The 27,866-nt window shown below is 33.1% G+C and overlaps 1 protein-coding gene across 2 annotated transcripts in view; it reads right to left on the reverse strand.

Moving 5' to 3' along the window:
- Positions 1 to 1,240: 1,240 nt before the first annotated feature.
- CNTNAP4 (contactin associated protein family member 4) overlaps positions 1,241 to 27,866 on the reverse strand; it is a 582,938-nt gene continuing 556,312 nt past the window's right edge. Inside the window, exons 18-24 of one of the 2 annotated variants that reach the window (XM_020976684.2) lie at positions 22,971 to 23,210; positions 19,907 to 20,131; positions 17,387 to 17,520; positions 16,299 to 16,386; positions 10,804 to 11,022; positions 10,399 to 10,470; positions 1,241 to 4,148 (exon numbers count right to left, since the gene is read on the reverse strand). In XM_020976684.2, the coding sequence (XP_020832343.1) occupies positions 3,955 to 4,148; positions 10,399 to 10,470; positions 10,804 to 11,022; positions 16,299 to 16,386; positions 17,387 to 17,520; positions 19,907 to 20,131; positions 22,971 to 23,210 (1,172 nt within the window). In that variant the 3' untranslated portion in view covers positions 1,241 to 3,954. The remainder of the gene's footprint in view (positions 4,149 to 10,398; positions 10,471 to 10,803; positions 11,023 to 16,298; positions 16,387 to 17,386; positions 17,521 to 19,906; positions 20,132 to 22,970; positions 23,211 to 27,866) is intronic. The other variant, XM_020976685.2, reaches the window with a different exon arrangement.

The raw sequence follows: 27,866 nt of genomic DNA on the forward strand, positions 1-27,866 counted from the left end.
ATATTGTATACACATACATATGTCTAGTTAGTCAGATACCTACACATACACACATCATCATATACAATGATTCTTCTTCCTTTTGTTACCATTATTATCATAACTCATTACTCAGAAATTTGCAAGAGACAGTAAAGACTGAGACACAGCAAGGGCATCAGTACAACTAACCAAAGGTTCTAGTGAAGCGTTTGGAAAACAGTGATTTTGAAAACAAAATGAAACAACAACAAAAATCTGAAACATTTTAACCTTTAGAATGTATGTGTTCCCCAGTTCTGAAGATTTTGGTGACACATGTGAGCTGGCCCAGCTAACTTCTATTTTTAATTCCATGAAGCTGAGTGAAAGTGACCACTGGCCCATTTTGTTTGGAACAATCAGAGATTAGCTAAAGGGATTTACGTGTGGAAAACACATCAAACACACTGATAATTCTTCAAAGAAATATTGTCATATAATAATAATCTGAGGAAAATCTAGAAGAGTACTGTTCACTTTTTTGATGAAGCAACTCAAGCTTGTAAATTTCTGTTGTTTCCCTCTTTTTCCTCTCCTAAATAAAATTTAGAATGTAGGTTTGGAAGGGATCTCACAAGATCCATGTGTCTCTATAAAGAAGAACCATATTGTTTATCAGTCAAATAAATGTTGAGGGTTTTAAAGTTCTTTATTCTTAACAATTCAATTTACTTATTTTTTCGTATTTCCCATGATTTATTTAGAGCATGTGTGGAAAGAACAGTTTTACAGGTAATATTTTGAGGATTTCATGAAAATGTCTTTTGTTAAAAACAAAATGAAATTACTTTTTACACACTTATTGGAATCTGAGGGGACCACACATTAGCCATTCTATCTATGTAATCAATTTGGTTTTATAAAATTTTGGGAAAAATTAGGCCTTTCAACATCAAATCTAATATGACTTCTTTCCTCTCTTTTTTATTTCATTAATTCTTTCTTTCTTTCCTCCTTGATCCTTTCTTCCTTTTTTTCTTACCTTCTTTCCCTAATCTCCTTTTTTCCTTCCCTCCTCTCCTTTTTTCTTTCTCTTTCTTTCTTTCTCCTTCCTTCCTTCCTTCCTTCCTTCCTTCCTTCCTTCCTTCCTTTTTCCTTTTTTTTTCTTTCTTTTCTTTCTTTCTTTCTTTCTTTCTTTCTTTCTTCTTTCTTTCTTTCTTTCTTTCTTTCTTTCTTTCTTTCTTTCTTTCTTTCTGTCTTTCTGTCTTTCTTTCTCTCTCCTTTTGCCTCTTCTCTCCCTTCCAAAATTATAGTGTCAGAAATATATATGCTCTTGTATTTCTGCTTTATCATTTAAAATTGATGAGGTGGTTTGTAATTTGGTCCTACGTGTTTGAAATGTACTCCAATAAAACTATGTAAAGATAAAAATATAAACCAGAGCATAGTTCAGAGCAGAGTGTATTTGTGAATCAATCAATACCTGTTGACTGATCAAGCGAAATGTTTTCTGAAAAAAGTCTAATTGGAGAATATATAAATCATTATAATTCATAGGTTCTCTTTATACATAGCCATCAGTAAAAATTTAGTTTTCTTGCATTTTTTATTTGATTAAAAAGTACTTACCATAGTAACTTCAGCATTAGTTAATCAATCATAACAGCCCAAAATATATCAAAGCTTATAAAGAAATACACTCACCAGTACAGAAAGCGCACATCTACAAGTTTTTACTGTTTTAGAAAAAAAATTAGCATATATTTCCCCAATTTAAAACATTTATACAACTTTTAAAAATATTACCTCATTTTATTTCAAAAATGCTTTTTATTATTAACAGACAAGAGGAGAAAGTTTACAAATTGGGAAAGGAAGGCCAGTGAAGGGACAACTGGATGGTATGTTATGTTTCAATGCACTTTGGTGCTACCATTATTTTGTCCCTCTAGGAATGCAGCCAACAATGGTCTATGCTGCTTCTTCGAATATGAACCTGTTTAAACTTCAACTACTAATCCAGTTAATTCTCCTATGGGATAAAATGAACATTTGCTCCCTCTGAACGATGTGGTGATATCATAACATCAATAGACAGCTGTGTTGATGAAAAAATCCATCTTTACTTTGGAGAATCCTTTCCTAACCATCACAAGTCTTTGGGGGAAACTAAATCTATCATTCATAATGACATTTCCTTTCTTCTTCCATTTCAAAATTACTGCATTAATTAGCATCCTTAGTTCTTTTTTTTTTAACATACTTTCAAAGCAACACCAATGTAAATATAATGCTATGAGAGAAAACAGCTCACTTCTGAAAAAACAACAATAAAAAAGATAGGATTTGTTTTTATTCTATCAGGGAAAAAAAACAGAACTATAGTTTGTTTATTTTAAAGAGGTCATTGGGATGTAAATATACATTTCCAACTTGTCCTGGTATGAGGGAACTAAAGATTCTACTTGGCAGGCACAAGGTAAGAGAATAGGATAGTATAGCACCTCTTCTTAAGTGGCTTTTGGAATCCAAATGGTAGTAGCATGCAACTTTCTAATCATCTTTGCCTGATTATTATGGAACTATCCCCATAACACTACACTTAGAATTTTCCTCTCACATATTTTACACATCATACTGAAAATGCATTTGGTAATAATTCATGTTATCTTTCAATAAGAGTTGTATAGTTTTGAAGTCTTTTCATGGAGATGGTCTAGATAAGTAAATTTAGTGAATATGATAATATAACAATATGCCTTCTCCCTCACAATAATTTTTTTAGAAATAATATTAAATTTGTCATATCTTCTGTTCCAAGAAATGTCAAATAAAACATTGTGAACAAAAGAATAAGAAAATATCTAATACATAGGGAAATGTATAACTAGAAACAAATCAACATTTAGAAAGGGAAGTAGAGATTTACAGCAATAAGATAGAACTTTTTTTTTCTAGTATATGACAAGCCCACTTGTAGAATTCAGTTACAGGCTGAGATGACGGAAGTAATATAATAAACTTTAGGAAAAGTCAATCAACATACCATTTTGTATGCTTGGGGAAAATATTTGTGGTTATATTTCCTTTAAGTAGAAGTGGAGACAGAATGAGTTTGCAAAGAACTAAGGAACATATGAATCAATATAGGGTAAAAATCATATATTCTACATGTGTTTAATATCAGGCAGCAACTATAGGCTGCCATTTCTAAACTGAGATAACAAGCTACTAAAAAGAAAAGCATAATATGCTAAGAGCCCATTTCTGCATATTTTGGCTATTCTTACTTTAAATCCAACATTGGTTTTACCCTAATTGAGTAAACACACAAAGAAAAACAAAAACCTGTATTCTGAAACAGTTTCATTCCCAGTCTAATAATGCATAACATTGACCATCTTACAGGGAGAATCAACAGAGTTATTTATTTTGGGTTACTCGGCTATCACTCACAACTAGGTGGTCATACTAGTCAATTACTTTTTCCCAGTTTCTTTTCATAAATAAGGGATAACTAAAGGGAACACAGACAAAAAAAGAAAAATCTATTAAAATGAAGCATTATAGCTAAACTTTGAATGTTGTCCTTGAACAAAACTCCTGAATTTCATTTTAAAAGAGGAGTAGGGTAACAGGTTCATAACAATTCTCCCATTTAAAATCCATATGCATTACACATGTTAAACTTCAGGTGTAGAGGAACACATCAGAACGGTCAGAAACTATCAACAATGAAATTGGTTACAATATCTAATTCACTGTTACATAAAATGCATTTATGATAGCTAAGGAATATATGTCATTGAAAGAGGCCTGCTAGAGCAATCACTGAGACTGAAACAAATGCAGTATAAGAGTTCTGCAAATCCATTGCATTTACTTTGAGTGCAAGAGCTTATTTTATTTTTTTTTCTTTTTTGTTCATTGAGAGCCCCTGGCTTAGCAAGAAAGTCAAACTATCATAGTATTAAAGTAAATCATAACTTCCAATCAAAAGAAATATTCTTTCTGATTTTCATTAACTCTATTTTGCACAGTGAGCTCACTTTTCAGGGCAGTTTCAGCACAGTCTTCATTTTCCGCCCTCTTTGTCTCATTTTTTTTGTACAAGCTTTTCTGTTGATAAATCCGTATTGCAATGGCAGTGATGCAAAGCAAGATAAATATCACAACTGCTATCACACCTAGTGGGGGAAAGAAAAAAAAATGCTTGGAATCAGTCTCCAAATAATAAGTATTTTTCCAAAAGAGGTGATTGAATAGAAAGTACCCTGAGTTTTCATTGGCCAGGAAGAGATAATAAAATGTCTAAGCTTCAACAAAAGCTGATAATCTATTTTTGAAAGTTTTAGAATTCCATATATTTCTAACATCATAACACAAGTAGTATTATAAATTTTATATTGCTTCTGGGCCCCATCAAATTCTATGTCACCTTCTTATTTTATGGCTTTAATCTAAACTTGTAAGAATCCATTTGAATGTATTTAGATTTCTGCACAGGCCCTCATGTCCACATCACTGTGTGAACGTCATATTGGAATGTTTGAATGATTAAAACATACACATTTTGGAAGGCTTAAAAACATACAAATATTTTTTATGAGATTAGAATGAGGGCGAGGTTTAATGAAATTACTTTGAAATACCTTGATGATGACAGACTGGTGAATATGTGTACTATGATAATATTGAAAAAAGATAAATCTTAATATCAAAAGGATTATAGGTATTTTTTTACATTTTTAAAAAATTATCTATAGAGAGGAAGATACTGAGACTATTTAGCTAGTCAGTGTCTTAAATCTTTTGAAATTGTTCTCTTAGCAAAGAAAAAAGAAATGGACACATGTTAAGATTCTGCACTAGTCACTAACCCATTGATTCCACATAGTGCATAATGTGGAAAGCTTAGAAATCAATCCACTGTTTCTAGTGAGATTAAAGTTACATATAAATACATATACATATATATACATGTGTGTATATGTATATATGTTCATATATATGCATATATTCACGTAGGAAGCAGAAACATATTTCCGGATCCTGGAAATTTTTGCAGAGTAGTACTGATTGTTGATAACTAACAATATTCATCAAATTTTTGATTAGTCCAATTTGGACTCACTGTGATGTTTTTCATTAAGATAAGGTAAAATTGGGGCAGCTAGGTGGCACGGTGGATACAGCACCGGCCCTGGAGTCAGGAGGAACTGAATTCAAATCAGGTCTCAGATCAGTCACTTGACACCTAGTAGCTGTGTGACCCGGGGCAAGTCACTTAACCCTATTGCCTAGCAAAAACAAACAACAACAACAACAACAACAACAAAAGGTAAGGTAAAGTTAACTTCCGTTTTAAATCTCATGTGTTAGTGACAGAGGAATTTGGTATTTGTAATGTATGGATCTATTAAATGTAAATAATTATTTAGATTTAAAAGAATTCTAGTTTGTTTTTTAAAGAAATCACCTGAAAGAACTGTCTTCTTAAACAAAATATAAATTTTCAGCACATATTTTCTGTCTCATTTTGATGTTATGAACACTTTTTAAAGTGATGTCTCACTAGTTTGTAGATAATTATTTTGATATATAATCATTCAAATTTTAATATTAAGGACTAGAAGTTATTGACTGAAATAGGTTGAAATGTATGAGTTGTGACAAGTATGGCTTGAGTGGCAATATCAGCATCGTCCTATTCAGTCCATTCAGACAAGGTATGTATAACCTGGAATCTGGGGACTTTAAAAAACAAACAAACAAACAAACAAAACAAAAACCCATTGCATTTCAATATAATCAGTTTCTTTTGTATCCTATGTATTTTATTTTTTGCATTTAAAATCATTATTTTGAGAAGGGATCCATAGGTGTCTCCTGATTGTCAAAGGGGTCTATCACACAAAAAATTAAGAACCCTTGATTTAGTCAGTCAAGTTCTTTAAATATTCTAAGGAAGCTTATAGTTTAGGTGTAGTTATGAGGTAGAATAGTGGAGTAGAAAGTGATTAACTTGGATTTAGGAGACCTTTGAATCCACTCTCAAAAAATGTATTTACTATGTGACTTTGGGCAAGTCACTTAACCTCTCTGACCCACTATTTCTTTTTCTGTTAAATGTAGAAAGAAAAACATATACCATCTACCCTAGTGGGGTATTCTTAAAACACACACACACACACACACACACACACACACACACACACACACACACACATTATCCTAAGGAGGTACATAAATAAGTATAATTAAAAATTCTAATCTACTTCACTGATTTGTTGTTAGGAAAATACTTTTTTATGCCTTAAGGTACTAGCAAGTATTCTGCTTTTGCAAACTTTTGATTTCATTTTGAATCTTGGTGGTAGCCCATGTTCAGATTCCTGGAGTCCTGGCAAAAAAGCATCTATTGAAATCTTACTAACTTGGAAATAGAATTGGCATGAGAATATTTTGCAGAGATAGGAAATTCAAGTTAACTATTTATAAATAATTTCAACAATAGTTAATGCTAGTGGACTAAAGGAGCCAAAACTATAAAATCTCTTACTTAGTACATTGTATATTTAAGTCTTAGATAAAACCATATAATAACAAATGCCAGGTTAATTCACCCATCTCTGACTTCCCCTTACAGATGCCTTTCTCCACTGAAGGCTATTTTCCCATTAAAAGAAAACTGTAGAGAGAATCTGATAATTAAAATAGATTATAATAAATAATCTATAATAAATAATATAATAAATAATCTATATATAATATATTATATTAGATATAATAGCACAAATAATACATAATACAAATAATATAATAAATAATACAAATAATATAATAAACAATCTATAATAGACAATGTAAAATAGATTAAAATAAAAAAGAGAGATAAGCAATATCTCATGAAATCAGATCTTGATTAAGAGTAAGATGTATATTTTTTAATTGCATGATATACTTTTTAAAAAATAAATTATTTTCTTAGCTAAATAAAATCATTGGGAGAGAATCTTCTAGGACATTTAATGAAATCTGAAAGGAGTTTAAACCTGAAACTAAGCTCATTTCTCACATTAAGAATTCTAGAATCTCAAGAATTTTATAAAACAAAACATGGTTAAAGTCACAAAGCACTATTCATTGAGTGCTTACTAACATTTAAATAATGTTCACTGATGTCAAGCTTATAAGCCTGGAGTTAAATTTCCCAGGAACTAAAACATGCTTTTTGCTTCATTCATAGCCAACTTAGTTGCTAACTAGAGGTAAGGCACCATATTTTGGCATATTTGTCATGAAGAAGAGGAAATAGTGCAGGGTTTGAAGTCAGAAGACTCGGATTTAAATCCTGCTCTAATATTTAGTATCCATAGGATGTTGAGCTTTTTCGGTCTCAGTTTCCTAATTTGTGAAATGAAGGCATTATGGTAGATGACCTCTGAAGTCCCTTCCAGCTCTACTTCTATGATTTTTTTAAAATTTGAAACTAGCATTTTCATTTTCCTACTGCATAACACAATTGAGTATTTCAGTACTTACTGATGTGATAGTTAATAGGAAACAAAGAACATGCCATTATAGGGTCAAACACAGAAAAGCTCTCAGAAGCCATTCTTGCCCAACTCATTTTGCAGATGATGAAACTGAGGCACAGGAAGTCTAAATGTATTACCTAAGGTCACACAAGTAGTAAGTGTCAGAGGAAAGATTTAAACCCAAGTCCTTTGTCCCCAGAGCCGGCACTCTGTACTATGTGGCTTTCTAATTCACATGCTACATAACTTCCCCCAGGAGATGTTCCTTCTATTCAGGAGGCAATTATGGGATTGTAAAGATTACAATGTGATTGTAATTATTTCCATAGAAATAATACAAACATTGGAAATTGGACTGAGTCAGTATGGAAAGGCACCCATAGACTCAAGTACATTATATCTTCCAAATATTGGAAAGGAAATGAAAAAAGCTAAGGAGTTAATTTGTCTTTAACAAATAGCTTATTTAGCTCAGTTTCAACTTTGTGACAAACTTCAAATAAATTTTAAAACTTCAGTAGCGACTGTAATTTTCAAGGAATTACAGAAGCAATTACTACATGGTCAATAATAAATGCTACCTCTCCAATTGAATGGAGAGAGGACAGTCAATTGGCATGAACTTTAACTTGAATAGTTCAGAAATATATATATAATGTATATACAATTTAATCCTGGACTTAGTCTACAAAAAATGTGTCACAGATTAGGATACCTGCTAAATAAGAGGATGGACTTGAAGAAAACCATTCATGTTCTGTGCTGACAGTATATGTCTTCAAATGATCAATGTTCTCCTACCCCACCCTGGCTCAAAGTGTTCTATACCATGCCCACTGTCATATTCAAAGGTGAATTACAGGATCCCTTCAGGCCAGCAAATCTGTATCTGTAAAAGTGTTAAGACTGAGACCAAGTAGACTGACTACATATACATATTTAAATATATAAATATATAGTATATCATAATATATGAGTCAGTCTTAATATCTTAACAGATACAGATTTGCTTTCATATATATAACATATACCAATTAAATTAAAATTACCCTTCCCCTCAAAGAAAACCTTAAGATAGAGATTAATACATATACCATAAGTTTCTTGAACTATATATATATATATATATATATATATATATATACACACACACATATGTATATACATATATGTGTGTATGTTTGTGTGTGTGTGTATACACACATGCTATAAATTTCTTGGTAGGGAAGGATAATTTTAATTTAATTGGAATCTATTCTCATACAACAACAAAAAGGAAATTCCATGTTAAAATAATTTAAAAAACCTATATTCTTCTTCTTCTCTATTTGCAGTCTGTCTCAAAACTCACAGCTAATTTTTTTTTAGGCATTCTAAAAAGAATTCTCAAGTATTACTCATTCTTACACTTGAAAGTTGGTTCTAATTTTTCCTTTCTACTTTGAACTTTATAAATTATTTGAAAGATTCAATTGTATCTATTCATTGCTCTGTGAGATGTACAAAGGTCTTTCATTGGTTCTTTTATTTAGAGCTAGAAAGGACATTTTAAGATCATCTAGTCCAACCTCTTCATCTTACCAAGGCACAAGAGAGGTGAGTGACTTGCCCAAGGAAATAATATACATGTCATTGTAGTTTTCTGAAGACCTGACTATTTCAAAAAGGGCTACTCTATACGCTTGAATTGACTGCATTTAAATAATAAGTGACAGAGCAAGCAAACCTCAGTCTTTTGACTCTAAACCCAGCTATCTTTCCATTATATCAGGCATTTTGGCCTGACTTAATTTTATGCTTTGTCACTAACTTTTGTGTATAATCATAGTTGGTGCTCTTTAAATACAGAAAAAAGATATCAGACTAAGAAATATTGAGGATCATTTATACCCCACAGTGTCAAGTTTTGATTCTTAAACAAAATAAATGAACCAGTCTCTTTAAACATTTACCCTTTCTGTCAACTGCTTCAGAACAATAATAGTGTATTTCATTGTAGAAATAAAGAAATGCCAGTTATATATTCTTAACCCATTTTTGACTCTTATTTTATATTCATAAAATGGGAACACTAAGGCTGTAAGAAAAATGCACAGAACATCAATGTTTGAATAATTCTCTCTTTGGAGAAAAGCTGTGTTCAAATAAGTGTGGCATGCTCAAATGGCACAAGCTAAAGAACCATAATGCGTATTTTCAGAATCCAGAATTTGTTTTGTTGTCTACTCTACCATGCTGCCTCTCCAGTGAGAGAAAATGTAAACATGTGCTGTTTTGACTCACTTTTTGATATGATAATTAGACCTCAGAGAGCACATTATTCCTATTGCCAGGAAAGGGGAAAAAAAATTAAAAAGGATCTTACTGCTTTCTCAATTTGAAATCAAAGCAAAAGATGCTTTCCTTGGGGAAAGCCTCTAAACACGTGTAAATTCCCATTTTCTTAAGCAATAAGGCAGCACAAAATGTGTGCTTTAAATAGAAATTTTATCACAGATTCCATTACTCTTAATATAACCCACTTGTAAAAGCAGCCGTGTGTCCAGGAAGCCATCAGAATGCTTTTTCCTTATGCATATGCTGTATGCCTAAGGGCACCTGGTGTCCATTTCCATATTGTGATGCTTGCATTAGACGGCTCTGCAACTATTCTTAAAATTTTATGCTTCAGCGGATTCTTCAACTATTTAGGCCAACTATTTCTAGGGAAGTTGATGTCAAGAAGATATTAGAAAAATGGTAAACAAGAAAACTAGTTTGTTGATGATCCTTCCAAGTGCCTGAAGCTTTTAAAATGAAACTGCAGTTCTTTGCATGTGTCTCTTACCAATAATCAAATAGCAATAATTATTAAAATAAAAAGTCTTAAGGAAACTACTACCATAGTCCCTATTACCTCCAATTATTGCAGAGTCACTTCTGATTGCATTAGCTAAGGGTTCTCCCTCATCTATTGGTCCAGAATGATCTGTAGCAGAAAAAAGGATAGTGACAGAAACAAGTAGAAAGTAGGGTTCTTAAGTAATTTACACATGTTTGAAAAGAGAGCAGAACATCTGGATGCATCACAGAGTATGGAGACATTTACAATTGTTCAGTGGATTATTTCCAAATGAATAAGAAGCAAAGAACATGGAAAAGAAGAAGGCTTGAAAATAAAGCTAAACAGGCCAAATGGAACAAATTTAGAAAACTACCCCCAAGGTGTCACCCAGTGTAAAGTAATGACAATGTGAGGAGTACTGCACACTCAATGGGCAAGCCCTGTCAGGGAGGAGAAAAAAGGAAAATAATATGCTACCTGCAAATGAATGTGTTGTTTCACTCAGTGTTGACTCAGCTCCACTTAAAGTGCCACAATTGGATTCAGCTACATGTCCTTTAACAGTGACTGGGGCTAAACTGGAGTGGTGTAAAGCAGCCTTCAAAGGAGCAATATGGTTAAACTGCACAGAAGAGAGACATCCAGTGAACCCCTGAGAGTTGGCTTTCATTGTCTCCTGGTCAACATCACTATTTTCTGTTAATCAAAAGAAACAGAATACATAATTCCAATGCAAGGCTAGAAAAGTAGGTTGAGGCCAATCTCCAAAACATGAAAAAAGTAAAAATTAGTTATATGTTGGAAGAAATATTCATTAAAAACTTAATCGCACTTCTATTTGCTTTCAATTGTACATATTTACATTAAAATATTATATCTGCATACATTCAGGAATGAAACAATTTTTAATTTTTACCATGTTGGAAAAGACTAATTAGTTCAACTGGAGTGTAATTGAAGTGACCATGGCTTCTTATCAATCCCTTCACAGTGTTTAAAATGAAGGTTTTCATAAAAGATCTTTTATTTAATAAATGAAAAAATTTAAAGTAAAAAGTCTTTAAAAATATTTTTTTGTCTTTGAATTCTTAACACCTAGCACTGTGTCTTTGGATACCAGAGGAACTCAATATATGCTTCTGGAATTGAACTAAATTGAATTAAATTGAATTGAAAAAGACCAAAAAACAAGATTAAAGAATAAGGAATATATTTAACTTCGAGTAGAGAAATTTGGAATGACTTTACTGTCTTCATATAAAGGAAAGATAAGTATTCTAATGATGGCAACCAGCTGTTTTGTTTCTGCTGAAGATCAGGTAAGAGTAAATTTAAATTGCAGAAATTAAAAATCAAGTAAGACATATGAAAATGTCTGGGCAGCAAGTTTTTAAATACCCCTTCCTGTCTCCCAGTATCTTCAGCACATATTAATTGTGACTATAACAATTTCTCAAAATGCTGAAGTCTTAAATATCTTTAAAAATTCTGAACGTATTTTGGGATAACAGTCAAATGTAGTCAAACTCATGAATTTTTTTATAGCAGTCATTAATCATTCCTTTACACAAAAGCTATGCCTACAAAACTAAAGTTACCTTGAAGATTTGTCCAGACAATTCTGTTGCACATTTGTTACTCACACAAAGTCATATCATATACACAGATAGAAGAAAAATAAATGTAATTCAGTTGAGGGTGTTTTGGACAAATTTTGTAGTTCTCTGATAATGGGTCAAACTTAGTCTCTGAATGTAAAAGACAGCTACCCCAGGGGCAGCTAGGAGAAGGAGACACAGTGGATAGAGCATTGGACCTGGAGTCAGGAGCACCTGAGTTCAAATCTGGCCTCCAACACTTGACACTTACTGGCTGTGTGATCCTGGGCAAGTCATTTAACCCTGATTGCCTCACAAAAAAAAAAGGACAATTATCCCTTCCTTAAATTATTGTTAAGACCCATTGCTACAGGTCTCTTATTAACTCATGTATTTAGATGCACCTTTTTGCCTCCTTGACTAAAACTTACAGTTAGAACAGGCCTACTATTTTTTCTTTGTCTTTTTGGTCTGGGACAATGAAAGAAGTAAATAAGTATTTATTAAGCACCTGCTATGTGCCTGGCAGGTACTAAGAGTTTTATGAATACTTTCTTATTTGAGCCATACAACAACCCAGGAACATAGGTGCCATTATGATTTCTATTTTACGGTGGAGGATACCTTAAGTTAGTTGGCCAGAGTTATATATGCAGAAAGTTTCTAAAATCAGCTTTGAACTCAGATCTTCCTGACTCCAGGGACAGGGTTTTAACAACCCTAGCACCAAGCTGCACTATAATTTCATAAGTTCAGGAGGAGTTGGTAAGGAAATTCCCTCTGTCACAGTGGGTCAGCAAATTTTCTGAAATTTATCATTTTAGAGAATTTTCTGAGGGGCACTGAGATATTAAGAGATTTGACCAAGGTCACATAGCCAAAATATGTCAGAGAGAGGAATTGAAATGATGTTCTGCTGACTCTTGGGTCAGGCTTCTGTCCATTATTGCATAGTATATCTCTTATGTTACTATACTGATAAAAATGTAGGCCTCACTATTTTTCCCAGGCAACTCACATAAAACTTTAAAATAATGTTAATTTTTTCAATATATGAACTGTTTTTCCTTTTAGAGATATATTATTTTGCATATGTGGGTGATAATAGGGTCAGCCCATTTTCTGACCAATATGGTATTCTCATATTTAACTATATTTTACTTTATTGGCATATCATAAGCTTCTACTTATTAGTGACTAGATTAAATATTTTCTAGGAGAAATATTTTAAGCTAAAGATGTTTAAATATGTCAAATGGAAAATTAATATCAAAATAAAGAGAAGGTACAAACTTACTCCACTGTAATTTTCTATTATTAGTTGTTTTTTTTTTAACTTGCTGTTATAAAAGCAAATAATGATATTTAGGGAGTAACATGGTACAATGGAAAGAATACTGGGTCTGGAGTCAGAGGCTGTGTTCAAATTCTATCTCTGATTCTCATACCTGTGTGTCAATTGGGCAAATCACTTTAATATCCTTTGTCTGTTTCCTATCTGGAAATTGAGAGGGTTAGACAAGATGGCCTCTGTGGTCCCTTCTGGTTCTTGACCTCTGAGGCTATTAAAATGACAGCCACAGAAATTCTTGAGCTATTATAATTTGGCATAAGGAAATAAAATGTTTTCTTTTCTGTTTTTAAGTTGTTTTTTTTAAATTTCTGTCCTTCCCATTGAACAACAATGGGGGGAGGGAGGAGAGAGAGAAGAGGAGAGAATAAAAGAGGAGAGGAAAAAAGAGAAGAGAAAACAAGAGAAGAGAGAAGGAAGGGAGAAAAGGAAAGGGAAGGAAGGAAGGAAGGGAAAGAGAAAGAAGGAAAAAAAAAGTAAGAAGAAAATCTTCATTTTAAACATGCATATTCCAGTAAAACAAATTCCAAGACTGGTCATGTCTGAAAATGTATATCTCTCTCTGTGTTTCAAGTTTATCATTTCTCTGGCAGAATATAAGTACCATGTTTCATCTTATGTCTTCTATGCTTTTAGTTCATTATTCCATTAATCAGAGTTTTATAGGCTTTCAAAGTTGTTTTTCTTTCTAACATTGTTGTCATTGTTTAAATTGCTCCTCTAGATCTGCTCACTTTACTTTGCATCAGTTTATGGAGGTCTTCCCGAGTTTCTTCTGAAGTTGTCTATTTCATTTTGCCATTTCTTATGAAAGAATATTATTCCATTTTGTCCTATGGTATAATTTGTTAAGCCATTCCCTGATGGGGAAAAAAAAAACCCAACAAACTCCTCTTTTACTTCCTAGTGTCCAGTTTGGGGCTTCTACAAAAAGAGTTGCCATGACTATTTTTTTGTATATAAAGGTCTTCTTCCTCTTTTAAAAAAAATTTCTTTGGGGTAGAGGCTATATATAGAATATATAGCTAGGTAAAAGGGTATGAGTAGTTTAGAAACTTTGGAGGCATAATTCCTAATTATTCTCCACAGAGGGTGGGTGGACCAATCTACAGCTGCACTAAGAGAGCACAAATGTGGCTGTTTTCATGCAGCACCCGCCAACATTTGTCATTGTCCTCTTGACCAGTCTGAAGAAACGTGTGGTGGAACCTCAGTTACTTTTAATTTACATTTCTCTAGTTATTAGTGGATTAGCACTAATTAAGGATTAACATTTTTGTATACAGTTAGTAATAGCTTGGATATCTTCCTCTGAAAACTGCCCGTTCATATCCTTTGAACATTTATCTATTGAGGAATGGTTTTCAGTTTTGTCAATGTCTGTTTATGGATAACATTACCGATACCCAGCGTGATAATCTGCCCAAGGTTTTCTAGTTTCTAAGTCTTTCATTAAATGATAGCACCATGTCAAGGAATATCTCAGAAAACTGAATCCAAATCATTTACATGACTACTAAAATTCTGTAAGATTCTATAAAATTGAAAATAAAAACTTTTTTTTCCCTATAAGCTTACAGAATAAAGCCCAGGCCAATAATGACTAATAACAATTTAATATAAAAGCTATACTTTTCTAACTAAGGTTGTATATTTTAGTGAGTTACCTCATACCAAAATTTGGTTTAATCTTCAAAATAGCATCATAAAACAAAATCACCATTTCTAGTCAGATTGGTTCATAATCATATATTTACATTTAAACCAAATAATAAGGTTACCAATCACTGTTCCACCTTAATAGTTTAACCTATATTATTAACTCTACATGTAAAATTATGATCTTTTCAGTTCAGTTTATTAAATATTATTTTGCAAATCATCACTATAACAGTAGTACACTTACAGAATAGTGCAATTCAACCTTTCTCCCCCATTGGGAGAACATGAAGTCATAATTTTAATGCCTGCTAGAGTGCCTATAAACATTTAACAAATGTATAAACCTAGTCATCATCTTTTTCAGTCTTCTGTTTTGATTATCCAGTAGCACTATGTTTACTCAGGTAGTTTCAGCTGTTGAGAATATATGTAAGAAAAGAGAATAATGACCAATGAATCAAAATACAAGTAGCTGAAAAGGTCAACACTATTCTTTTTACTCAAATTGCCCCAAATAAACTAGGTTACTAATAACTGATAATCCAAGAATAGGAAGTAGGCAGCAAAATAAAGCTCTCATTCTCACTGTCATGAGTAAATGTCAATGGTGTTTATATTTTCTTTCCTCTTAAAAAAAGAAAACTTCCAAAAATCAATTTTGTCCTTGGTGATAAGGACTGGAAAATGAGAAGGGAAAAAAAAGGCATTCAAATTATGATTCTAAAATTATAATTCTATTTTGAGTGATGTAATCAGGAGAATTTGGCAGGAATAAATAAGGACTATGAAACTTCTAGAGTGGGTATAAGGATAACAGAGTGCAATCACAAAACCTCCATCAGCTACATTACAGCAGGAAAAAACAGGACTTCTGCCACTTCCCAGGGCTCATTCATTAGCAGAAAGAAAACAAACAGCTGCTTCTCTTTTTCTTTTCCTTTCAAATACTCTAACCTTAGCTTCAGATGATGGTTTGGAGATTTGGAAACTGATTAATAAATAATCCGTGGTCTTTATGCCTCCTTTGATCGTGGCTCTTCTTTTTTGGAGAATAAGCAAAATACCATGTTTCATTATGTTTGATTGCCAAATGAGAGAGATAAGTGTGAAATTATTTTTAATGCAATACACTTGCTCATTTTACAGGAAGCACTTATCCATGATTACATGTGCACTCTGACAGAAGTATAGTTTCTACCTTGATTGTCACTCACTACATAATTAAATTGAAGACAAGGAATTTCTTTTAGAAAGATTAGGGGGTTTGTGTGTGTGTGTGTGTGTGTGTGTGTGTGTGTGTGTGATATAACACTTTTGATCTGTGTTTTTTGAAGAAAAAAAGTGCTCTTTCTCTTACTTACCTAAAATCTTGCCAAGAACAAGGGATTTGATTGCATTGAATTCTATACCAGAGGACAGGGTGACTTGCTCTCTTGCATTCTGGTTAACCTACAAAGTTGTTTTCCAAAAGACAACAATAACAGAACAGATGACAATTTGTTGATAGCAGGAAGGGAAGCCAAAGGAGAATGGGATACAAAAATAAATACTTGCTAATGTTACCAAAATAACTACAGAAACAAATTCTAAAGAGTGAATCATTAAGGTAGAGAAAAGTGTTTCATAAATAATTCTATAACAAACACATATAATTTTAATCTTGACTGAGACATTGTTTTAAATACCTATTATTTTGAGGGGAGGGGGAAATTATTGTTCTACTTCAGACGGAATATATCAAAGTTTTTTTTTTAATTTCTTTGTGTGCATTGTATTATTTAGTAAGCACTATAAGATGTAAGACTTCTTTTTGAGATAAATACTTCAACTTCTCTTAAAAGGAAACTTCAAAATCAAACAACTAAATGTTATTCTAAGCCAATAAAATGGATGTTTCTGCCAGTGCTTATAAAAATTCATTGCCCAGCCCCGGCTTAAATATATGATTTTATTTATAATAGAATCATGAGCACTTCTTTCCCCACTGGGTGTTTTTCATTTCAAGATATCTACTATATAAGTTATAAGTTAGTCGTCTTCCCAGAAATGTCATGGACAATCAGGAAGAAACTGGCTTTCTTAAAAGTTTTCTATTTTTCATACTGCTTTAAAAATGATTCCTTGTAACAAAATGTCACTAGTATTTTTGCTCTCATAATCCAACAAGCATGTTTCCTTTGCATAACAATTATTAATCAATTCCATGTGCAAGAAGCCAGAAACATTTATTCATCAGAAAAAAATAACACAAAGTATGGGGAGGAAATGATATTTTAACATCAAACAACAGTGCTAATAGATTCCCATTTTCCCAGAAGAGTAGACTGAAGATGATTCTATTTCTATAAGCTATGAAAAAACTTTGAGTAGCAGCTATTTAAAGATGACTAAACTGTTGGATTTTCTTTTAGCTTCTGTATCCTGGGGCATCAGTATTCCTTAAATTTACCTCTACAAAGAGTACACCTTCTTCTCTGTTAATCTTCACATGGTGAAGCTGTCCATCAGCCATGTTTTTGAAATTGCTGTTAAAAACATCTGGTTCTTGATGGCTATCTAATTTGTACCTGATCTGCAAAGTTCCTAAAGGAAAAAAATGATATTTTAGGGCCAATATTATTTACACAGCAATCTATGCAGAATCTGTAACATATTTTTCTTTATTCCAGAAAAGGAGGTGCAATTTCAATCTCTCCAAAATAATTCATTTCGAAGTTTCATTTCTCACACACATACATTTCAGTAAATCTTGTTTCCTCCATCCCAAGTATAATATTCCCAGATGTCCACATGACCATTTCCTTGAGTAGTTATTAATTTAAGAAATGCACTATCATTCTCAATTCCTGCGAGTACCTGAAATGTAAGATTTTTCAATAGCATTGCCAGGGGCAGGGGGGTAGGCTATTGTTAACATTGTGCAGACTAATTTGTGAGGAAATTGGGTTGGAATCTCTGCTCCACTACTTATAACCTCTGGAACCTTGGGTAAGTCACTTAACTTTCTGGCTCCCAATTTTGTTATCTATAAAGTGAAGGGGCTGGACTTCCTTAATCATCTGTAAAGTTCCTTCCAGTTCTGATCTTATAAATAAGAGTAGCCAATAAACTATCTCTTACAATTTTTTTATGAATTGTGTTCTCAAAGGAACTTATAAATCTGAAGATATACATATGTATGTATATGTATGTGTATACGCATGCATGTGTATGTATATATGTGTGTATGTATGTGTGTATATATGTATGTATGTAGATGCATGCACTCATGTATCTATGTATGTATGTATGTATGAAAATGCAACAAGTTCTAAAGTCCCAACATGTTGATTAGGAGATTGCATGTATACAGTCTATTTAATCAAAGTAGAATTCTTAGCAGCATAACAATAACATTGTGAAGCTTACAAGGGAATTTCCTAAAATTAGGGAAGTGTGTGAAAATTATTCCAGATGGTCACAATCAGACTTCAGGATGAAGTTAAATAGAAATGAACACTTTCAGACCTACTGTATCCTCAAAACTAATACTACTCTTTCACCTGCAGAGAGCCAATTAATTTGCTTCACAGGATATCTTCCCAACTTAGTTTTCCCTCTGCTCAGTTAAGCTCAGAACTCAAAAGAAAATATAAAAATTCTAATTTTAGCTTGTTTTCAAAACTCCTATTACCATAAATTTGGCTTCCTTACCCAGCTGACAAATTTGTTTATAAATTTTTTTTTTTTGAGAGAGGAGGGATTACATGGACTGGACCTTTACCTTTATGAATGGGTTGAAATCCCACAGTAGAAACTTCCTACAATAATGCAAACAGACAGATCGCTTGTAACATGTTATTAGAGAGTTACCTAGGACACTAAGAAATTATGTGTTTTGTTTGGATCCAAGTATTCCTGACATCATGTCTTGTCATCTATCCACTATGCCGTATTGCTTTACTTTTTATATAGAATATTCAGCTGTAAGTGGTAAGAAAAAAGTGGGGGAGGGGGAATTTTAACAAGTTAAAAACCCTGAAGGAGAATATTCTCAAGTATATGAGGCTAGCAAGCATAATTTATAGGGAAAAGTCTCAAGTTAGGTGCTTATGTTTATCAGGGATTGACCTACCTTTTTCTATAACTTCTTAAATGAGACAGTTTAAAAAAATTCACTAATGGTGCATGATAGCAACCTGTTAGCAAGTAATTGGGTACATGGAAAGTGCTACAGAAGTTCATAGCTAATAGATTCTTATTATACTCAATGAAGGAGTTATTTTTTTTTAAAAATCCCTTGTTTAGGAAGTTAGAAGAAAGTTCAGTACAAGACCAGAAGTAGGCACACACTTAACATGAAACCTGTTAGGCAGAAACTTCTATGGAGCTTTTTAGGTTGTCAATTAATAGCCTTAATTTGCCTGATAACAATTCAATATCACTGAGTACTGTCATTATTTTTCCCAAACACAGGAAATAGGATGGATGTATTTTCTTTGTAATGCTTCATGGTATTACTGACATTCCAACCAATGGCAGGCAAGTATCCAGGCTTAAATTAAGTTTTCATATGCCCTACATTTGTGGCAAATTTTCTTACTAGATGTTATTATATTAACATCTACATTGCTATTACTGCTGTTTAAGAAATATTTGCCAAATCTAACTAGGTATGTTTTTAAAAGAGCTGCAAAATTGAATTCAGATTATTTTTATTCATCGCTGAAGAGCTACAATCATAAAACATAGTTAACATAAAAATGCTAAACTATTAGAGGTTTAATAGGAGAAAAACCACCCTGATTTAATCACTGAAATGATATCTCCTCATGGAAATAAATATGTTGGATATTACTGAAAAATGAAGCCGATGGTTACAAAATATCAGTTGAAGAGCATCTTAGGTAGTGTAAACATTGATAAGATCCATAATATTTCTAATTTTCTCATTCAGTTTCCTTTTGGCCACCACTAAAAAGGAACTCACCATTTTTGGCAAGAATAACTGAAAGGTATTCCTTATAGAAGGAGCCTACATAAAGCAGCAAGGTTGGAGTCCGTGTTGTTCGAAAGCTTAATGAGATTGTTTCTCTGATTAGTGTCATATCACCATGAAATGAAGCAGCATGAGAGCTGGAATTTTTACTTAAGGTGTAATATTCTTGAAAATTGTAAGTCACTGAGGAGCCAGATCCAAAATATGCAGAAATCTCTGAAATGACAATCAAGTGCTGTTACGTTACCATAAGTCAGCTATGCACAACATTTTCCATTTTACTGTACTTAAAGCATGTCCCCACCATTCCTAAAACATTGTGATATAAATCAATAGTATGTTTTATTAATTCAGTCTCTTCACTAGTTTTTAAAATAGCTTCAATTTTGGAAACACAAGTATTGAACTGTCCCTCATAGCATAAATCTGTGAGCTCCTGTCATGAGGACAGGACAGCAGACAGTTTTTATTTCAAGTCATTTTCCTCCCAATTCTTTATTGATATCCTTACCTTCTCTCTGTAACAATTACTTCAAATGTGGCATGTACTATAGGCCTAGAAATTATTGAAAAGGAAGGAGGCTAGTTCTCTACCCTGAAAATGAACTCCTAAGAAAGGTCTTTTTACGTCAAAGCACCTTATGATTTTCATTCCCATTCTTCTTTTTGTGTTGTGAAGGACCTAAAATTAAGTTAGTTAAGGCATCAATCTGAGAGGAGATGAAATCTATCCAGAAGCATAGATTTTGGAGTGGGATTTGTTTCTCAGAAACTAGGATGGAAAACTCATTTGTGATGTCTTCACTTTTAAAAATTTCTTTTAAATAACTTCTCAAACCTAAAAAATATACTATTAAATTAAGCACAAAGAGAAATGTCAGAAGATTTTTAGTGAGATGGGAGTTTGGGAAGGGAATTATCTGCTGCTTAAGATTATTCTGGCCACACTTTTTTCTAAATATGATAAATAATGAAGGCAATTATAAATTACAAAAGAATCTCATTAGATAATCTAACAATAATTATATTCCCCTAACACTTCAGGGTCATTTCCTTATCACCTACAGTATACTTCTTAATGCCTAATATAATATTTGGCTGTATAATAACATTTAAGTTGCAATTGGAAATGGGGAATTGGGAATCATTTAGAAAATTGAGACTTGAACACATAAAGTAGTGGGCACAATTGAATTCTGCCTTGACATAAGAACACTGTACTAGTTCAGTACTGGGAATATTTTCCTTATTACTATTTGTTGTCATTTATATTTTACTTATTTGGAGGGGGTGGAGGGAATGAATGATTTTCCAAAGGACAATTTGGACAGCTTTTTACTATTTCCAAAAGCCTCTTTCTCTGGGAATTCTGCTTCAACTTTGTACCTAACATAAATACCTTTAGAAAAGGTATATTCCTGTTGCTTTATTAAGGCATGGAGCTGGGCTCTGGAAGCCTATGTCATTGGAACATAAGCTCAACTGGTTCCTAACAAGTTAGAATGGTTTCCTTTGATTATGGGCCAAGCAACAGACTGTCTACCAGAGAAGAAACTCATCTACCCCCCCTCCCCTGCCAGTTAAATTTAGAGATGCTCATCTCCAGAATGCTGGCCACTAGGTGGTAGTTTTTGTTTATTTGTTTTGTTTCATTTCCTTTTCTTTTTCTTTTTCTTTTTTTTTGGGGGGGGTGGGTGAGTACTGCAACTCTCAGAGGAATAGGAGGGTACATGGAAAATATATCAAGAATTTTTCATCCGGGAATTGGTTTGTTTGTTTTGTTTTGTAACAATTTATAAATAGTTTTCTTTGCAGTCCTTCATAGTATTTTATTTTATGCACTTAAAAACATTGTTCTGAGTAGAAGTCCATAGGTTTCACCAGGCTGTGACAAAAAAAGTTAAGAACATTTGACTTCTATGGACTAAGTCACAGATACTCAAAATACATATTTAAAGGAAAAAGAAGAAAATATGATGAATATATGGAGACAACACAAAATTAGTGAATTTTGCCTATCTCTCATTTTCAACAAGAGCTAATAAAAATTTAATAGATAGATATAACATGGGGATAATAACTAGACCTAAGATTTCATTGGCTGAGCAAAGTCCTGGTTGAGGAAACACCCTCTAAAATGTAAATTGGCTCTTTGTCTTAGAGAGTTGCCTAGAGTACTGATAAGTCAGCTAATGTGCCCAAGATCAGATTATCTGTATGTGTTAGTGGGAAAATTTGAAACCAGGTCTTCTGACCTCAAGGTCAATTTTCTATTCACTAGGCCTTATTGCCTCTCTTATGTGCATGATGAACATCTATATTCATATGTGTGTGTATGTATGTGTGTGTGTAATAGAGAGAGACAGGGAGACAGAGAGAGAGATATGATGCCTGGTATATTTGATACTATAGCTATTCCCCTTTTCTTTTAAAAAAACTGACTTTGAATTGAGCCAACTGAGAGATTAAAAAAACAAACAAACAAACAAAAAAGTAATAGCAGCTGCTCAACACATTCTAAAAGGAATGGTCTAAGTGTCTCAGTTTCATCCCATATGAATATTTAATGGGAAAAATATTTAGGCTTTTGGTTGAAATATTTGGTTGGCAAGAAAAAAAAACACACAATGCTTTCTAAATCTTCTTGCATGACTGAAAGTCATTACCACAAATAACGATGATGCTTTTAATGATTTTAAAAGTAGAGAATTGTGAGATGGGGCAAATTGTTAATAACCACATTACTTGAAAGCATCAGCTTTAGCTAGAAAAAGAGATTGTACACATAATTCCTAGAGAAACCCATAGGGGATGAATATCATGATTTAACAGCATTAGCCACTGGTTTTCAAGGACACAGTTGCACTTTTTCCTCATTAAATAGAAATGCCTTCAAAATAGGTATTTTGGAAAAAGAATTTAGAAAGCAAGTAGTAGATTCATTAAAATAAGGCACAGAATGAGTGATTCATCCTAACACAAGACAGCAATATTGTTTGTACTGACATAATTTCCCTGCATATTTTTTCCTTATATATTTACTTTTCATCCTTACCATTCAAACAGAATGGCCCACTGTATGCAGAGAAGCTACAGTCACAAGAGAATCCACTGTGTTTTTCTTTACATCTTCCTCCATTGTGGCATAAATTTCCATAGCTGCTACAATGTCCTGGACACCCTGGGTCCACCCCTGGAGTGATCTTGGCCCTCTCTTCCAAATCCAGGGCTATCCCATTCAACTGTAAAGATCGAACGCATCCGAGAAATCCTTTCTGCCGGGAGGCTGTCCCACCTGAAATTCAAATACTGTAATTGAGATAAATTCCTAAGAATTTCATTCTCAGACAATAATGACCATGCACATGTGCCACTTAAGGCCACACAAACAAAACAAAACACTTTGATATGCCTTTTTTTTTTGTATAGAACTTCTTGACTCTTTCTCAGGTCATTATGAATAAAGATAAAATAGCAAAACATTTTTGGATAAAGAATAAACTAAATTAAAGGGAAAGTAATGACTTTGCTTAATAAAAAAAAATGTTTCTCTAAACTCAGTCTTAATCTTATTGCCAAAACATAATCACATTAAAAAAATAATCAAACTGTTTACACTTAGCAAGTTTAATGATACATTTTGAAAATTAAGGACTTAAAAAACATACTAAATGTCAGTACACATAGATAGATCCACCCCAATTCTCTATGTTGAAAAATGATACAGCCACTGATAATATTATAGACTGGGAAGGGTGTTTCTCTGAAAATGCTCCTAACTTAGAAATTCTTTTTTTTTCTTGACTGAGTAGACACAAAGACTAGTAGGTATATGGAAACTCACTATATGCTACTATTAAGATAATTTTAATGATGAAGACTTAATCAAAGTTGTAATGAAACTGCAGACTAAATAATTTGAAAGATAAGAGTTGCCTCTGGGTTGATTTCTATTTTAGGATTTGATGTGAGAGTTAATGAGACAGTTGAACTTCTACATTTGGCCTAATGAAAGACAGCTAGACAGTTTTCAGGTCATCTGAAGTAAAAAAACAAATAACAAAAAAACATACCAGTCTACTTTGAACATTCACTATGTATGAAATTCTGCTTCAGGGAGACAATTGCTTGTGCTCAAACAAAAATTCAGCTCACTTCCTTAAAACAAAACAATTGTCCATAGGCAGGTAGGTGGCACAATAAGTAGAACGCAAGGCCTAGAATCTGGAAGATGTAAATTCCAATCCAACTTCAGAAATTTAGCTCTGTCACAAGTCACAACTCCTATCTGACTCAGTTTCTTCTCTTATAAAATGGGGATAATAATAGTATCTACCACAGTGGTGACCTGAGGGTCAAATGATATAATATTTGTAAAGCCCTCTGAGAATTTTTAAGTTGAGATGTTAAACTTGCAGACTTTAGGCCACATGTAACTGGCGAAACTCCTGACTGCTGCTGAAGCAGATTGTAATATAATTAGAAAATGTTAAACAAAATAAATTAAAATGTAATACAACATAGATAATGTGAAATGTCAATTTTCTAAGTTAATATGCAGCCAGCAGGGATCTATTTTTATTTGAGATTGACACCACTTAAAGTGCTATATAAATGCTAAGTATTATTATTCTGCTGCATACCCTTTTCTCTGATGTACAACTAAGTATCACTCTTAGACAATAAGTACTTTGTAACTATGACAAACATATGATAATCTTATATCACTAGTAAGAATGCATTGATAATTAGGCTGATAAAATTATTACAAAAGGTGGACTAGATATCCCTAGTAGTCAGTCAAACATTTATTAAGTGCCTACTATGTGCCAGGCACTGGGGATAGGAAGAAAGACAAACAACAGTCCCTGACCTCAAGAAGCTCACAGTCTAATAGGGAGACAAAATGTGAATAACCATATACAAACAAGCTATGTATAGAATAAGTAGGAAATAATAAATAGAAGAAAGACATTAGAATTAAGAAGGATTGGGAAAAGCTTTTTGTACAAGTTTTAATTTTAGCTGAATTTGAAGGAAGTTAAACAAGACAGGAGGCAGAGATGAGGAAAGAATTTCCATGCGTGAAGGATAGCCATTGAAATGGCTGGAGTTGAGAGGTGGAGTTTCTTGTCCAAGGAACAGCATGAAGGCCAGTGTCACTAAGTCAAAAATTATATGGTAAGGTGTAAGATGTAAGACTAGAAATATAGGGTGGCTGCCTGAGTCATAAAAGGCTATGAATGCCAAAGATGATTTTATATTTGATCCTGGAAATAATAGGGAGCCACGGGAGTCTAATGAATAGTGTGTGGCATGGTTGGTCCTGTGTTTTAGGAAAATTGCTTTGGTGGCTTAATAAATATGGCCTGGAATGGGACAAGAATTGTGACAGACAGACCAACCAGTAATCTATTCCAATAATTCAGCCTTGAAGAGATAAGGGCCTGCACCAGGATGGTGGCAATTGTCAAAGGAGAGAAGGGGACCTAGTCAAGAGATGTTACAAATGTAAAATTGACACAGGTCTTGAAAACATATTGGTGATGGGAAATGAGGGAATAAGAAGTGGAGGATAACACTTAGGTTGTAAGCCAAGAGGATTTGAAGGATGGCAGTGTGCTTAACAGCAAGAGGGAAGTTTGGAAAACAGAAAGATTTGGGGGAAAGAGAATGAGTAGTCCCAAATGAAGTTACCTCTATTCGTTAGCAGATATGAATAATATCTTTATCATAAAATCATACTAATATCATAGTAGACTTTTTAATAAACAAGATAGATTATAAGAAATACAATTATGATGAAAACTTAACTTTGAATATTATAGGAGCATAGAAATAGATAATTTTACAATTGACAAAACTGAGGCCCAGGGAAATTAAGTGACTTATTCAAGGTCACACAGGTAAAGATAGGATTTGAACCCAATTTCTCTGACTTCAAAACTAGTAATCTTTCTTTCCCTTGGCTTCCAAAGCAAAGAAGTATAGTAGAAAGAGTAATGCATTAATAGTTCAAAGGCAGATTTCACTTCCAGCTCTGGTACTTACCTGTTTAATGACCATGACCAAGTCAAAAGTATAGTTTAGTTTTTCAAGGCATGGGCAAGACTGGTAAATATTTAGTATGTAAATCAAGAAAAGTTAATATTTGATGATGTCAGAATACTTAACACAAATGGAATAACATTGTTTTTTAAAGTTGACTCAACTGCACAGCCTGTATCTGTTAAATCTCTCTAAGTAGATGGAAATTTCTCAAGGCTATGGAACATATGCATGCTTGTATATTCTAATGGATCTATTTTTTTTTCCACTGATAGGTACTCTCCTTAATGCAAGGGTTTTTAATCTTTTTTTCTTTTTCTTTTTCTTCTTATTCATAGACCCCTTTGGTAGTTTGATGAAGCCTATGGACCCCTTCTCAGAATGTTTTTAAATGCATAGAAAAATACATAGTATTACAAAGAAAACTAATTACATTGGAATGCAGTAATCATAATATATTTTTTAAAAAGTTAATGGACCCAAAGTTAAAACTCTCTGCTCTAATAGTATAAATTATAACCCACATACGACTCTTAGTTTGTATGGCTCTTGTTCTTGACCTCATGTAAATGCACTGTCAAATGCACTGAGAAGACTTCCTTCCTGTATTATACATTACAGAGCACACAAGCTGTTCATTGAGTATCTGTTGCTCTCCCCAGTCAATTATATTTCCTCCTTTTCTGTTTATACATATCTTTGATGATAACATTTATGTCACTTCTCCCATTCAATTCCATATTACTAACATTAAGTTTCTATGTGTAGTCTGTCCATTTATCTCACAGGATTATAGTACAGTAGTTGAAAGAGATCTCAGTAGCCCTCCAATCTAATTTGTAGCTGGAAGAAACTCCCACTATACCACACCAGAAAAGGAGTCTTCTAGGCTCTGTCTGAAGACCTTCAAGTTGGAGATGGGGATGAAAATGAGGTGAGGGAATCCCACTAGCTCCAATTTTAAATAAATATTGTTTGGGAGAGTTTTGTTTGTTTTCTCCATTGACATCAAGCTTACATATGACTCAGCAACTTCCATTCAGAGTTCCTGATTCCTCCCTCTGGGCCCAAACAGAACAAATTTAATCCCTTATCTATATGACATTCCTTTAAATATATTCATCTATGTGAACACAGCTATCATTTCTCCCCTAAGTCTTCTCCTCTGTAGGATAAACACGCCAAGTTCTTTCATCTAATCCTTATACAACATGGAATCAAAGCCTTTCACCATCATAGCTATCCTCCTTTGGACATGAGAGCTTATCAGTGTTCTCCTTATTCTGTGGAACCCAGAACTGAACACAACACTCCAGATGAGATCTGGTAAGGGTAGAGTACATTAAGATTATTACCTCTCTATTCCTACAAGCTACACTCAGACTTGATGTAGCCTGTTATTGCATTGGCTTTTGGAGACTGTTACATCATACTGTTGACTCAGATTGAGCTTTTAGTCCTCTAAAATCTTGGGTCTTCTTTTTTTAAAAAATGTCTGTTGGCATTTCCCACCTAGTACCTGAAAAACTGATTTTGTGTGTGTGTGTGTGTATGTGTGTGTGTCCAAATGCGAGACTTTACATTCAGACCTATTAGATTTAGCCCACTGATCTAGTTTAGGGCTAGCAAACTATGGCCTAAGGCTCAACTCTGGCCCAATACCCTTTTTGTTTGTCTAGCAAATAAGAATGGATTTTATACTTTTACAATTTATTTGTATTTACAATTTAAATTATGTAAATTATTAAATATAAATAAAATTTACAATTTTATTTAAAAATCTAAAAGGCATAGGGCTGGATTTCTGCTCTAGTTCATAAAACTCAGGGTAAAAATACATAGTATATCTTTTCCTTACTCCATCCTGTTTAATTTAAAGCCTTTTTAAAATAGATTCACAGCA

Source organism: Phascolarctos cinereus, unplaced genomic scaffold (genome assembly GCF_003287225.1).
Source record: "Phascolarctos cinereus isolate Bilbo 61053 unplaced genomic scaffold, phaCin_HiC Scaffold_4;HRSCAF=312, whole genome shotgun sequence".
Taxonomy (NCBI): Eukaryota; Metazoa; Chordata; class Mammalia; order Diprotodontia; family Phascolarctidae; genus Phascolarctos; species Phascolarctos cinereus.